This window comes from Acipenser ruthenus, chromosome 22 (assembly GCF_902713425.1).
Source record: "Acipenser ruthenus chromosome 22, fAciRut3.2 maternal haplotype, whole genome shotgun sequence".
In the NCBI taxonomy this organism is placed as follows: domain Eukaryota; kingdom Metazoa; phylum Chordata; class Actinopteri; order Acipenseriformes; family Acipenseridae; genus Acipenser; species Acipenser ruthenus.
The window spans coordinates 18,857,247-18,870,540 of NC_081210.1; the positions used below are offsets into that span (position 1 = coordinate 18,857,247).

Here is a 13,294-nt window from a genome sequence, read left to right on the forward strand (position 1 = left end):
GAAGATGGGACCCAAGCGCACGCCCTGGCGGATGTTCGACTGAACTCTCCACCAGCGTAATGCTTCCCAGCAGGTTCGGGATACCCTCAGCCTGCGGTGCTTGTCTCTCCGCGGGTGCAACGCGAAGGCATTGAACCAGGCCTGCAGAGGTCTCTGGTGTAGTAAGCCCAAAGGAAGGGCTTGTGAGGCGGCAGCCATCAACCCCAGCATGCGCTGACAGAGCTCCATGCTGACTGTTTCTCTCAACCTGAATAGGGAGAGACACCGCTCTAATGAGGCAACTCTTTGTGTCGATAGGGTCGCTTCCATGGACACTGAGTCCAGATGCAGACCCAAAAACTCGGTCTGTTGGCTGGGCACGAGGCGGCTCTTGTCTGGATTGACCTTCAGACCTAGCCGCTGAAGATGGTCTGTAACCATCACTGTGTGCTGTGCCAACTGCTCCTTTGACTGCGCGCAGACGAGCCAGTCGTCCAGATAGTTCAGCAGTCGAACGCCTTGAACCCGCAAGGGGGCTAAAATGGCGTCCATACACTTCGAAAAGGTTCGAGGAGCTAGAGACAGGCCGAATGGCAGGACACAAAACTCGTAGACCCTGCTCTGAAATGCGAAACGTAGGTACTTCCTGTGACCCGGACAGATGGGAACGTGAAAGTACGCATCTGTGAGGTCTACGGTGGTAAACCAGTCGCCCTGCCGGACAGACTGGACAATGTGCCTGTGCGTAAGCATCTTGAACGACAACACCCGTAGGTATTTGTTCAGTACACGCAGGTCTAGAATAGGGCGGAGCCCGCCGTCCTTCTTTGGCACAAGGAAGTATTTGGAGTAGAACCCCTGGTCGGTCAGAGCAGGGTCTACTAGTTGAATGGCACGCTTCTTGAGCAATGCCTGTATTTCTGCATTTAGAGCTGAGGACTGAACCGAGTCCTTCACTGCAGTTACCACCACTCCCCTGAAGGGGGGGGGGGGTTTAACCGGAATTGAAGGGTGTACCCGGTGATTATAGTTTTGCGCACCCAGATGTCGTTGGTGCATTGTTGCCAGAACAGGAGCTGTGGAACAGTGTAGGGGTGGGTTAACGGCTGCCGGGGTTTCTCAGGGCTGCTTAGGCTGCGCTCGCTCACGAGGGGCCTGACCAGAGCCACGAGGACGTGGTCTGCTACCTCCTCTGGGGCGCCACCCTCCGCGCTGCGGTCTCGCAAATGCGGGTTGGCTGCGTGCTGCAACCCCCGAGGGGGCGGTTTTACTGCCCTGTGGGTGCGCCTGCTGCTGCGGCAGCGCCCTGCGCCATTGGCGCTCCTGCGGCCGCCTTGGCTGGAAAGGCTTGCTTGGCCACATCTTAGCCAACTGCTGCGAGGCCTCACGCGCCTTGACGGAGCGTTGCAGCATCTCCTCCACCGCTGGGCCAAACGTGTGCCCCGGGGATATAGGAGCATCTAACAACGGGGCCTTATCAGGCTCCTGTACCCTGGCCTGTGAGAGCCATAGCTGCCTCCTTGCTACTACTAGGGAAGCAATGCTCCTGCCCTGTGCTCGCGCATTTAGCTGAGCCAGCCTGACCAAAAGCTGTGCAACTGCACCCAGCTCGGTCCTGAGCCCGACGGGTGGGGATTCAGGCAGGTCGCGAATCAGCGCCGCCTGGTAGACTGTCAGGAGGCTGGCCACGTTGGACAGTCTAACTGCCTCTGTAGCCGCGGCATAACCCTTTTTTAGGTGGGCCTCCGTAATCCTACACTGCCTGTTAGGGCAGGAAGGGTCCTTAGCCAGCCCCGAAAGTGTCGGCGTCTTTACTAGTGCGGCGAACGCGGCGCCCACTGGCGGAAACAACGCCAGCCCAGCTTCGCTCGCCCCGTGCATGGTGAAGGCCGAAGCATTGCGAGAAGTCGCAGGGGCGGAGGCCGGTGCTCCCCAGGTGGACTGCACCTCCTTAATAAAATCCGGGAATGCCGGGAGCATCCTGGACTGAAGGGGCGGAGCCGATGGCAATTCAAACAGAGAGCGACGTGTTGGCTCTGATGCGGGCCAGTCCACGCCTAGATGGCAGGCTGCCCTCTCCACCACTGACCAGATAGGGTCATTAGTATCCAGCACTTCAGGGTCGTCCTGCCCAGAGTGCTGGGATGCCACCTCAGGCTCTGTGTCTTCAAAGAGCGGGTCTGCATAAGATGCGTCCCTTGAGACAGCATCGGCGTCCCACTCTACTTCCTGGGGAACTGGTGGAGGAACCATCGGCTGACTAGCGCTGGGTCCGGTAACCATCTCTGGGGCCCGAGGCGCCACGTTCGCTAGAGTCATGAGGAGGGATTGTTGTCCCATCATGAGCTCCATGAACTGCGACATCTTGGAGGTGAGCTCAGCCACCCCAGATGTGTCTTGATGCCGTCTACCCCTTCGAGGGGAGCGGGAGTGTCTTCTCCGGCGAGGCGATAGAGATCTGGATCGCGACTCTCGACGGGGACGAGCCCCGCGAGAGGAGGGGCTGCGGGAACGTTCCCGAGCACGCCTAATTGGAGACCTTTGACCAGCTGTAAGCTGGGAAGATGGGCTCATAGGCTGAGACGTCGCCGGCAGCGACACGATAGACGATGGTGGGGCCGAGACGGTGTGGGACGAGCCCGAAGATGGGGAACGACCTCCCACCGCCTTCCTAGCTCTCTGGCGTAGGGTGCGTGTTTGAAACCCCGCACATAGCTGGCAGTATGCCCTGTCTGCCAGGGCAGATGCTGCATGGTCCAGCCCTAAACATGCGACACAGTCCTCATGAGGGTCGCTGGCAGGCAACTTGGCCTGACAGGTCACACAACGGTGGAACCCAGACATATTGACGTCAAAGACGAGAGCGAGGTGCGCGTCGTCGAGCGCCGAAGCGCTGGGCACCAAGCGTCAAGCACCTGATGTGCGTGCGTCGAGTGCCGCCGCGTCGAGCGCCGAGGCGTCGAGGGTGCGTGCGTCGAGCACCGAGCGCCGAAGCGTCAAGCACCGAGGTGCGTGCGTCGACGTCAAGGGTGCGTGCGTTGAGGCGCCGAGCGCCGAAGCGTCGAGCACCGAGGTGCGTGCGTCGACGTCAAGGGTGCGCGCGTTGAGGCGTCGAGCGCCGAAGCGTCAAGCACCGAGCGTCGAGCGCCGAAGCGTCGAGCGTCGAGCGCCGAAGCGTCGAGCACCGAGCGTCGAAGCGTCGAGCACCGAGCTGCGTCGAGGGTGCGTGCACCGAGCGTCGAGCGTCGAGGCGCGTGCGTCGAGGGTGCGTGCGTCGAGGCGCCAAGCGCCGAGCATCGAGCGCCGAAGCGTTGAGCACCGAGCGTCGAGCACCGAGGTGTGTCGAGGGTGCGTGCACCGAGCGTCGAGCACCGACGTTGATGGGAACGTGCACCGAGCGTCGAGCACCGAGCGCCGAAGCGTCGAGCGTCGAGCACTGAGCCCCAAGTGCAGAAGCACTAAGCACCAAGCGCAGAAGCGCTGCACAAAGCGCCGAAGCGCTGCACCAAGCGCACAAGCGCTGACACCAAAAGCGCCGGAGCGCGAGCGCCGAAGCGCGAGTACCGAGCGTGGAACGCAAGCACAGACGCCTAAGCGTCAGCTGACCCGCCAAGCGGAGACGCAAAGTGCTGGTACAGTGTCTGGTGCTGTGCAATACCTACCTGAAGGTGCTGGGGATTTTGCACGTTGGTGGTTGTCTTCCTCTGTATAGTGAAGGGAAAAACTTTTTTTTTTTTTTTTTTTTTTGTGGACGCTGCAAAGGGAAAGGGAGTGTAGTGCAATACCACGTGGCGGGAACGCGCCGCGGGGGGGGGGGGGGGGGGACACTGCAGAGCAGACTACCCGCACACACACACGGTATAGCCTAAGCTACCCGCACACACACACGGTATAGCCTAAGCTAGACCGAGGATGCAATTGCGCGTGGCCAAGGCCAACGCAACACGCGTCCGACACACAATGTAATATATAATAAATATATAATTACACAATAATACAATATAAATAGAATATATATATAAAAAACCCACACAGTAAATAATAAAAGAACAGAGGAAAGACGGGGAGACCACGAAGAACGCAATGCCGAAGCAAAGCGAAAAGGAATATATAATGTAAACACAAAATATAACCTAAAATAATACAAATACACAATAATAACAATAATAACTGAAATAAACTCGGAGAAGGGGATAAACCAGCTTCTCAAGCCTAAGCTTAGTGAGTACAATCAGTTAAATTAGCTCTAAGTCCAACCGCTACTGATGCTGAAGGCAAAAGAGGAAGTGACTCTCCGCGCGCTGCGTATAGTAAGCTCCCAAGGGGGCGGGCTTACACGGCAGCTTGCGCGGAGGCCTATCGGCAGCTTTGACATAAAGCTCAGCCAATCCCTACTGCCTGACGGCAATGTCCCATACCTTGATGGTTATTTTCGACTTGAAAGGGAACGCTCAGTATTCTTGGTAGTTCTACGAGATCTGATTGGATAATTCCGTCACTTGATTCTTGGTAGCTCTGCGAAATCTGATTGGCTCTTTCCTGGTCCATTCTTGGTAGCGACACGGGCTAAGATTGGTCAAACCTACCAAGATATTACCGAGATTGAACACCGATTTTTGGCTGGGTGGGACGAGGCTGTTGTGCAAGTAAGATATTTATCAAATTTTGACCCGATGAATGATACACAGGATAATCTGGATGTACAGCACTCAAATAAATGCAGCCGTCTGCCATGCTGTTACAAAAATGCAGGCACGTCTAATAAAAAATAACTGATTCAATAAAAAAAAGGGATGTTTGTAGTGAATGAAACAACACCACAGTATTCCTCGGTGTAGCAATTCACATGTTCTATGTGGACAATGTTTAAACTAATTACTGTATCAACAGACTGATCATGTTGCAGTGGAAACATCACACTTGATGCTTGATGTTAGAAATTGATTTGATAAAGAAAAAGGACAGATTTGGTACAGTAACATTTATTCAGTTATTTTTCATAACACAAGATAAAATAGAAAATGAAGGAATTACATATATGCACAGTAAACTAAATGTAAAATATCATCAGTCTACTTAATTTATTCCACATGCTGATGAAAAAAAAAAAGTTACACACCTTAAATATAAAGCACTACAAACTTTTTTGTTTTGTTCAAAAAGAACAATTATGAAAATAAAGATGTTAACAGAGATGGGGGGTGGGGGTCTTCAGTATTTTGGTCTCTTCACTTGAACCCTGTAGTAAAAGATTTATAGCATTACTGCAGAACAGGGCTTACATTTTTTTAATTATTATTATTATTATTATTATTAAGAACATTTATCTGTGCTGCTCTCTTTATAGGAGCAAGAAAAACTTGTTTTTGGAAAAATCATGAAGCACATGAAGTGAAGTAGTTTAAGAAAACAAACAAGCAAATAAATAAATAAATAAATACTAACCCATCTGAATCCATTTTTTTCCTCTTCTCAATAATCTAAAAAAACCAAACAAACAACATGTGTGTTACTTCCCACAGCATGGTGGACTGCGACTTGTTACTCTGCCTTAAGCTCATTACTGATGGAAGTCCGGCAACACACTTATTTGGCATGAATATATGCATTTACTCTAAAAAAGCATGTCATATATAAAAAATCATTCAGTTGCAGTGCTCTTTGAAACTAGGACCTTGTCTGAACAACTGGATATCTACAAAAAAAAAAAAAAAACACTTACAGCACTGATCTTCTTCCACTGCCGATCCAGCTCGGCCTTCTCATTAGTCTCCTTAAAACGACGGGTTTTCCGCCCCTCTGACATTTTGATGCCGTACTGGAAGGCAGCTCTGCAGAGAGGAAGGGACAATGGGCAATGTTTATACAAATACAACCAAGCACAATACATGACAGCTTGCCAGGTCTTAAATGAAAAGACATGTTGCAGTTCTGTAAATGTGTCTGATCACGCACAGTACTGCCCAAGCACTTACTTGGGCAGAGCCTCCTTGTTATTCATGTAATCACTGTACTCCTCCTGCGTGTCAAAGTCCCAGCGTCCCAGAGGACCCTTCTTGTTACCCTGCCAGGAAGACGAGAGAGACAGCATCAGCTTCATTCAGTGTGGGTGAAAATAAATGACAGCAGGATCTAGAGCTAGACATTCCCTTCCGTTTTTACCTCCTGGCATACGCAACATCTTGCTGAAATTTACCTGATCCATTTTGCTGTAATCAACCTCGTCATCGCTGTCCACAGCCAGGTCATCCATTCTGTAGAAGAGAGACTCATCAACACAAGTGAAGGAGATGGAGTGCAAGGGTCGGCAGGTTAGTGTTAGATAATCAAAAGGGAAATTTATTTACAAGTATTAACATTTAGCACAGTCCTAATAACTTCTGAGATACTGTGGCTACCTGTATACAGAAAAGGACAGCAAATACATGGGACTGCAGTAATAGATTTCATTTAAGGTCACTTACGTTGCTGGATAGCACTCAGCATAGCTGTTAGACATGCCAAAGAAATCCCCCAGGTGCTTCTTCTCCTCACGCTTGGTTCCTGCAGTACTTGGTGTTAAGGAAAAAACAGCACAGCAGCAATAATAATACATTTCAAAGTCATAGCAACTCTTGCTTGGAAATCGTCTGCATTCATCCCAAGAAGGGGCATAACAAGTGTGTAATTAATACATTCCTCACTCCGGAGGCAAATACAAAATGAGACCTATCATGAAAAAGTACGTTTTTAAAAATATTTTATATATATTTCATGAAGGAATAGATCTTCTAATGTGATTTGCAATTTATCCTTCAACCTCTTCAAAAGTGGACATCTCCAAATAGTAGAGAGACTTTAAAATCCAAATCCGACAGAAAGGATATGTCTCTGGCCAACCAGCTGCTCCAGTAAACTTATCGTTTATGGATTTGATCAGATCCTTCGTAGACCCAGGACCTAGACGTGAATACAGGAGGAAGAAACTGTTCATAAACCTGTGAACATCTGCCTCTGGAATGAATTCCAGATCTCTGCCCCCAAAAAACATTCCTTTATACTACCACCAAACTGTAGCTTAGTTTCCTCTGCTCCAAACCTGATCACAAGCAACATACCACCAGTTAAATCACAGGGAAATACAGTTGATATAAAGCAGCTGATGAGTGAAAAAAATATATCAATGTCTTACCTTTTTCTATGTCCAAAACCTGAAAAACAAAAACAAAAAATAAATATTAATTCTTCTAAACCTATTCTTAAACATGGTGCTGTTGGCCATTACATGAAACTGGTACACAGAAAGTGATCGATATCTAGCAAGCCTAAGTTTACAGTGATGGGTCTATACAATAATGTACACAGAAGTTGTATAAATAAGAATCTGATATTAAGGACTTTTCCAATGTAGTAGCACAGTGTACATTTTCCACGGAATGGTCCATTTGTACAGTAGCACTGTGTATGTGTTCACAAATACGATTTACCTGTACGGTAGCTGCCTTAAATCCATAGTGTATACATTTATTATAAAGATCTTACCTCATCATCCACCCTGGGTTTCTCAAAGTAGCTATGCCTCCTCTTCTCCTCCTCCCTGTCCCTTTCTTTCTCCCGCTCCTTCTCTCTTTCACGTTCTCGTTCCCTGTCCCTTTCTCGCTCCTTCTCTCTCTCTCGTTCCTTCTCTCGGTATCGCTCTTTCTCCTTTTCCCGAATGGCCTTCGATGTTGATGGCACGTAATCTCCAATGTCATCAAAGATACTGGAGGTGCAGCAAACAGTAAACATTATGAAACGACTGCATACCTTCTGTAGTTATTCTCAGGGAAAGATGCTATGCAAATAAGTGCTCCAATCACAACCCAGTTCAATCTTTATTCCTAGTTCAACAAAAAGTAGTGGTGTGTAAAATCCTAAAGGAAATGTGAAACTGCAGAATTCGTTTTTCAAGTTGTAATGACTGGGAGAAGTGATGCTTGTGCTTACCCCAAATCAGCTTCAGGGGGTTTCTTTTCATCAAGTTTTCCTGAAAATAAAACCAGACAGAAATTAATAACACACACTCTCTCTCTCTCATTAACAAGGCGTTTCTACCTGCACACTTTCATTCTCTTCATAAGGACTCACTCACAGTACATCCCGCAACCATAATCATCCTCCACCCTCTCCTTAAAGAGGGGTTGGGACTGAAGGTTTCAGACAAGGTACAAATGCCTCGAGACTTTCAAATCAAAGTTTAGATTGCACCTGACTGACTGTGCCATACCCTTTTCCTTCTTTTTCATCTTCTTGTTGCGTGTTCCTTGTCGCAAGTAGGACAGGATCTGAGTCAGTTTACTGATCACAATGTCGTTTGTTGTCAGAGTTGTCTGGGCCTGAGAAAAAGATTGAAGATGTTTAATATTATACACCCAAAAATGACTGGGTAATAATTTGTCTTGAAGGACGGCATAATTGAATCAGTATTTCTGTATATTTAAATATTCTTAACCCTTTGCGGTCCATTGTCGGACCTGGTCCGACATTGCAATTACTCCTATCAGGTCCATTGTCGGACCCTGTCCGACATCATTTTAAAAACACAAAAAACGGGTTTCTATTAGTTTTTTCAGCGGAAAAAGCCGAGAAAATCATTCTATTGCCGAGTGGGAGCGACAGGAGCCGAGACAAGCCGAAAAAAAAAAAGTCGTATCTCATGAATAAGCATACATGCCCCTGGCATTACAATAGGGGTGGGTATAAGGACACACGCTATGTGATACCACACCAGCGCACAGAGGCTATCACGGACATTTGCAGAGCTTTTTTGAGATGTTATAGTAATAAAATAATGACTTGGATTGCATTATTGAGGAGTTTGGTGATAAAACGAGTGATCAGGAGATTATCGATCGGTATGTACGACTATTATTATTATTATTATTTATTTATTAGCATCTGTGAAAGCAATAGCGAACAAAAGGGTGGGGCGGGGCTGGAGATGCCTAGTGAGTGCTTTGTTGATATGCAGGGCCTTTTAAACCTGTTTGACTGTGAAAAAAAATACTTTTAAACAGCGCGTCTAAAATTAACTGCGCGTGTGAAAGTAAATTGGACCCGACGTGCCTGACGCGCACTTAATAAATGGACTGCAAAGGGTTAAAGATCATGATTTGAGTAACTGAAACAGGGTGTCAAACAGAATGGCACCAGAGTACAGAGAGGGTGCATTACCTCCATGGTGGGACAGTCAGCTTTGCTCCGGATCAGTGTTGTAGGAATATCAGTGTCAGCGTATTCATCTTCCAGATCTACCACATAGGCCATCCTGCCAGGCAGGAAGAGCTCATTCCTCTCATACTGCCTGCTCTTGAACACAATGCGATAGATGTGCCTCCCTGAAGAATGACACAACAGAGGCTTTACATTAATATCTACCAGCAATGGATCACATGGTGCAAAATGCTATCACACATTTACAAACTGCAGCAAAAGTATTATGGTTCTTACCAAGACGGGTCTTAAATTCAATTTTCTGTTCTGGGTCTTCATCTTTCCTGGTAAAACAATACTGTATAGTGTTACACACCAGGAGTTACTGATTGCTACTTTAGATAAGTCATCATTGTCCAATATCAGACTTGTTACCTGTCTTGTTTTATAGTCAGCATTAAATGGTACAAACTGTCCAGCCCCTTGAATACCATAAAGCAAGGAACAACTACATCAGGTTAGTACATGTGCATATCGGACCTTCATTTCTCTCTATCCGCCAAAGCAGTAAAAATGGGTGTAAGCAGAGGTAAATAGGAAAACTAGTATGAATACCTACTTGACTTCCTTTTGCACCTTTTCCATTATATCTTCCTCCTCCCTCTCCTTACTGGTGATCTCAGCACGTACCTGAAACACAGATCAACCACATCAAAAATAATCTTTAAAGGTCCTGGCCCAAGGCGAGGCAGCTATGGCATTGTTTCTGGTGTTTATCTGGGGCAGTATAATACAGCAGTCACACAAACAGCTGGATAACCTTTTGGTTTCTTGTTTGTTTGTTTTTTTTTCTCTCCTCAGAAACCAGGCAACTACCACAAGACAAGCGCAACTGTACCGTCTCCTTTAATTTATTTTAAAGACCCAAATTCATTACTAACCCTGTTTTCAATGCTACTCCTATTTAACAAGACTCACCTTTTGCAGCAGGGCAAAATCCAACCCTTTCACCAAGTGAGTGTGCTCCATGTCACCACCCAAGAACTTGGACTCCTGGATCAGCTGCCTTCTCTTTTCTGCTGCCGATTTGTCTCTGTCAATTGGGGGAAACAGTATAAGGAAGTGATGAATGCTGACAAAACAGCGGTCACAGTACAAAACTACCTGTCAACTCTGTATCTTGAGTCCAATAAGTAACAATGCTGCCTTTAGAGTTCTGAAACATAAGCAAAGGGGGTGGAAAAGCTCCTTTACACTTTTAGTTTAACCTGTTCTGATGACGATAAAGTTGAAATGACAGGGAGCCCTTGCATACATACTGGGTCCTGAAACCCATGTTCCAATGCAAAGACCGTCTTACTCTTTCCCCCACACTTACGCCTCAGCCGTGGGGCCCACAGCTCTGTAGTTGGCAGTGGTGCTGATGAGTTCTGTCTCCTCATAATCCTTGTTCACACCGTCTCTTCTCTCCCGCGCTCTGTCTCTGTACTTCTCCGCCAGTTCACGTTCACGCTCCAGTTCCTGCTGCCGCAGCTTGGCATAGTAGCTGGTTACCAAAAGAGAAAGAAGAATTCAAATTATTATACATAAGAAATCAAACCAAAACAAAAAAAGAAAAATTGTTTCTACAAAATGTAAACACAATTATAAGTACTATCCATCTGACCATTTTTATGTGTAACAATAATGATAAGACTAATGGGTTGTAACACTGCAAAATCAGACAGTTTTAACTATTTCAGCTCAACTACCAGGATTACCAGTTGAGAGATTGCATACACTTCAAATCAAACTGGAAATCAAAAGATTACCTTTTCTTCTTCCTCCTCCGGGCAGCTGGGTCCTCATCTTCATTGTACTCCCTTGGCATTCTAGAGGATACAGAGCGCCATCAGTTAACTTATCTAGGCACTCTCTAAATCTCTCAGAAATGACTACATGGATCAGTTACAGACATTTGCACCAGAAGATACAGTTACATAAAAAAAAAACAATAAAATACATATTTTATGGATGCTATACAAACACTCCTAACAGATTTACCAAACATAACTATTTTACAAGCACAGACATGAGAAATACAACGTTATGCTACTCACTCATGATGGCGGGATTTGGAAGGTGGGGCTGAGGATGGCGTTGCCCGTGGGGTCATCAACAATTTACGGAAATCCTCATTGGTCAGCTTGGACCTTTGAGAAAAAAAAAAACAAAAAAAAACACGAAATTCACTACTCAAGAAACAGATCAGGATCACACACCTTCAAATCTGTTTGAAACAACTTCATAAACTTAACTTAATAAAGGGGTGTCATCACAGATGAGAAAGAATGCTTTCTGTACCTTATTTGTTTCTTTTTTAGAGTCAATCAATGCTATTGGGTTATTATTGCTTTCCCACTGTAATTTCTGCAATTATAAAAGACTATTTTTCAAGATATGCCCATTTGGCTTCTTTTTCAAAATATTAATCTGAAACAATGTTACTTTAACCACTAAGAGTTTTTTTTTCAATGTTGTTATTATAATCATGATCAATTTATTATTATTATTATTATTATTATTATTATTTATTTTTTATTTTTTTAAGCCGCAGATGGGCAATAAAAGTGATTATCCCAGATCAATCAAGAAACTATTTTAAATGGGATCTAAAAAAGGCTAGTGATTAACCTAGACATAATCAAACTCACACTGAAAATAATATTCAAAAACGTGACATGAAACTGTTGTTAATTTCTTATTCAACTGAATACCTACTGTAATTAAAGCACCAATATCGCCTTCTATGGGTTAGCAAGATTTTACTTTTAACAGACAATTCCAGTAACAGTATTGCAACGTTTAAGAGATGAGGTACTTACTGGAGGGCTGACAGATGGTCCTCCACCTCATGGTTATCTGGAGCCAGAGGGTTTGAATACTGCTCACCTGGAAGAAGAGGAAGTTCATCAGTAATGGGTTTGACCCTTATATGCAGGGATTACAAGCTGCTAGGGGTAAACAGGACCAGTCAAGTGCCAGGTTGCATTCTGTTTTTTTAGATACTGATTAAACGCATATGTAACGAGTGCAGAGAAATAAAAGAACTGGCATTAGTCACTGACTTCTGACAATACAGTTTGTCCAGAGCCTATCTATATATGTAGAACATTTGGAACATGCTGTATATTTTTAAACCTACACAGCAATTTCTTTAATCAGTATGATGCATCAACAAGAAGTCAAACTACACAAGCTACTGTAAAACAAATAGATATACAAGGAACTGAGATGAAATTGTATAATAATACTACTAATAATAATAATAGTAATAATAATAATAATAATCTGCATTTTACAATAGATTACATTTAATAAACTACCATTTTTAGACTTATGTATATTGTACAGTACAGGGGATCCAATAATAATACATCTAGCGGCACGTTATTTTTATTATTATTTTTTTTATTTATTACCTCTTGAATATATCTATACAGCTTTAAAAACATGAATAAAAGCGGTATTTTCATGTAAATCTAATTTCATCGTACTGCATTTCCAACATAACAACCCCAAATATAAACGGTACTAAATACAATGTATCCTTCTTTATTTATTTTACTGATGTTCACTATTGGAAGTAATCTCCTAAACGTCAGCAATGCAGAACTTTGGACACATTACCACTGCAAAACTGAACTCTTTAGCGCAGCCGTGTACTTTCGTGCTTACTGGGCAACGACAAAATACGGGTTCGGTGTTAATTATTGTTTTAGAAGGTAAAAAAAAAAAACAACACTTACTGTCTCTCTCAGGCATCTTCAGGCAGTGTAGATCTCCTTATTTTAATTAAAACTAGTTTATGCTGTTTTTAAGAAGAAAAAACACCATTGAAAAGGTTTTACACGGCAAGACGACGCACAATACAACCCACTTCCCACTGTGTACACCACTGGCGGAAGTGAAAGGAAAAGTAATCAAACCTGCGCGCATATATGATGCTAACAAACATTGATTAATCAGGGCTTGAAAAAGACTGGCAAACCATTGGTCAGTGGGACTAACAAACGATGCGTTGATTGGTAGTTGAAGGTAGGATACTTGTAGGTTATTGGTTACATTAGATCCGTCGTAGTTTCATTGGTTTATGACGTGCCTC

General features: G+C 45.0%; 1 protein-coding gene across 1 annotated transcript; it reads right to left on the reverse strand.

The window, feature by feature from the left end:
- Positions 1-4,945: 4,945 nt before the first annotated feature.
- LOC117431270 (protein Red) lies at positions 4,946-13,109 on the reverse strand. The gene is made up of 20 exons (XM_058996069.1): positions 12,939-13,109; positions 12,015-12,081; positions 11,250-11,342; positions 10,962-11,021; positions 10,529-10,696; positions 10,129-10,243; positions 9,770-9,840; positions 9,448-9,494; positions 9,172-9,335; positions 8,225-8,333; positions 7,945-7,984; positions 7,501-7,720; positions 7,151-7,169; positions 6,846-6,918; positions 6,444-6,527; positions 6,176-6,233; positions 5,955-6,043; positions 5,702-5,810; positions 5,425-5,459; positions 4,946-5,218 (listed from the first exon to the last, which is right to left on the reverse strand). Exons 1-20 carry the CDS (start codon positions 12,952-12,954, stop codon positions 5,191-5,193), a joined length of 1,665 nt encoding a protein of 554 aa, XP_058852052.1. The 5' UTR covers positions 12,955-13,109; the 3' UTR covers positions 4,946-5,190.
- Positions 13,110-13,294: the final 185 nt, after the last annotated feature.

What these genes read in the sequence shown, in the direction of transcription:
- LOC117431270 (XM_058996069.1), bottom strand. An exon ending in CGGAGGAGGAAGAAGAAAAG is followed by an intron (nt 10,697 to 10,961) that starts GTAATCTTTTGA and finishes TTTGGTAACCAG; the next exon opens with CTACTATGCCAAGCTGCGGC. An exon ending in GTGGGCCCCACGGCTGAGGC is followed by an intron (nt 10,244 to 10,528) that starts GTAAGTGTGGGG and finishes CCCAATTGACAG; the next exon opens with AGACAAATCGGCAGCAGAAA.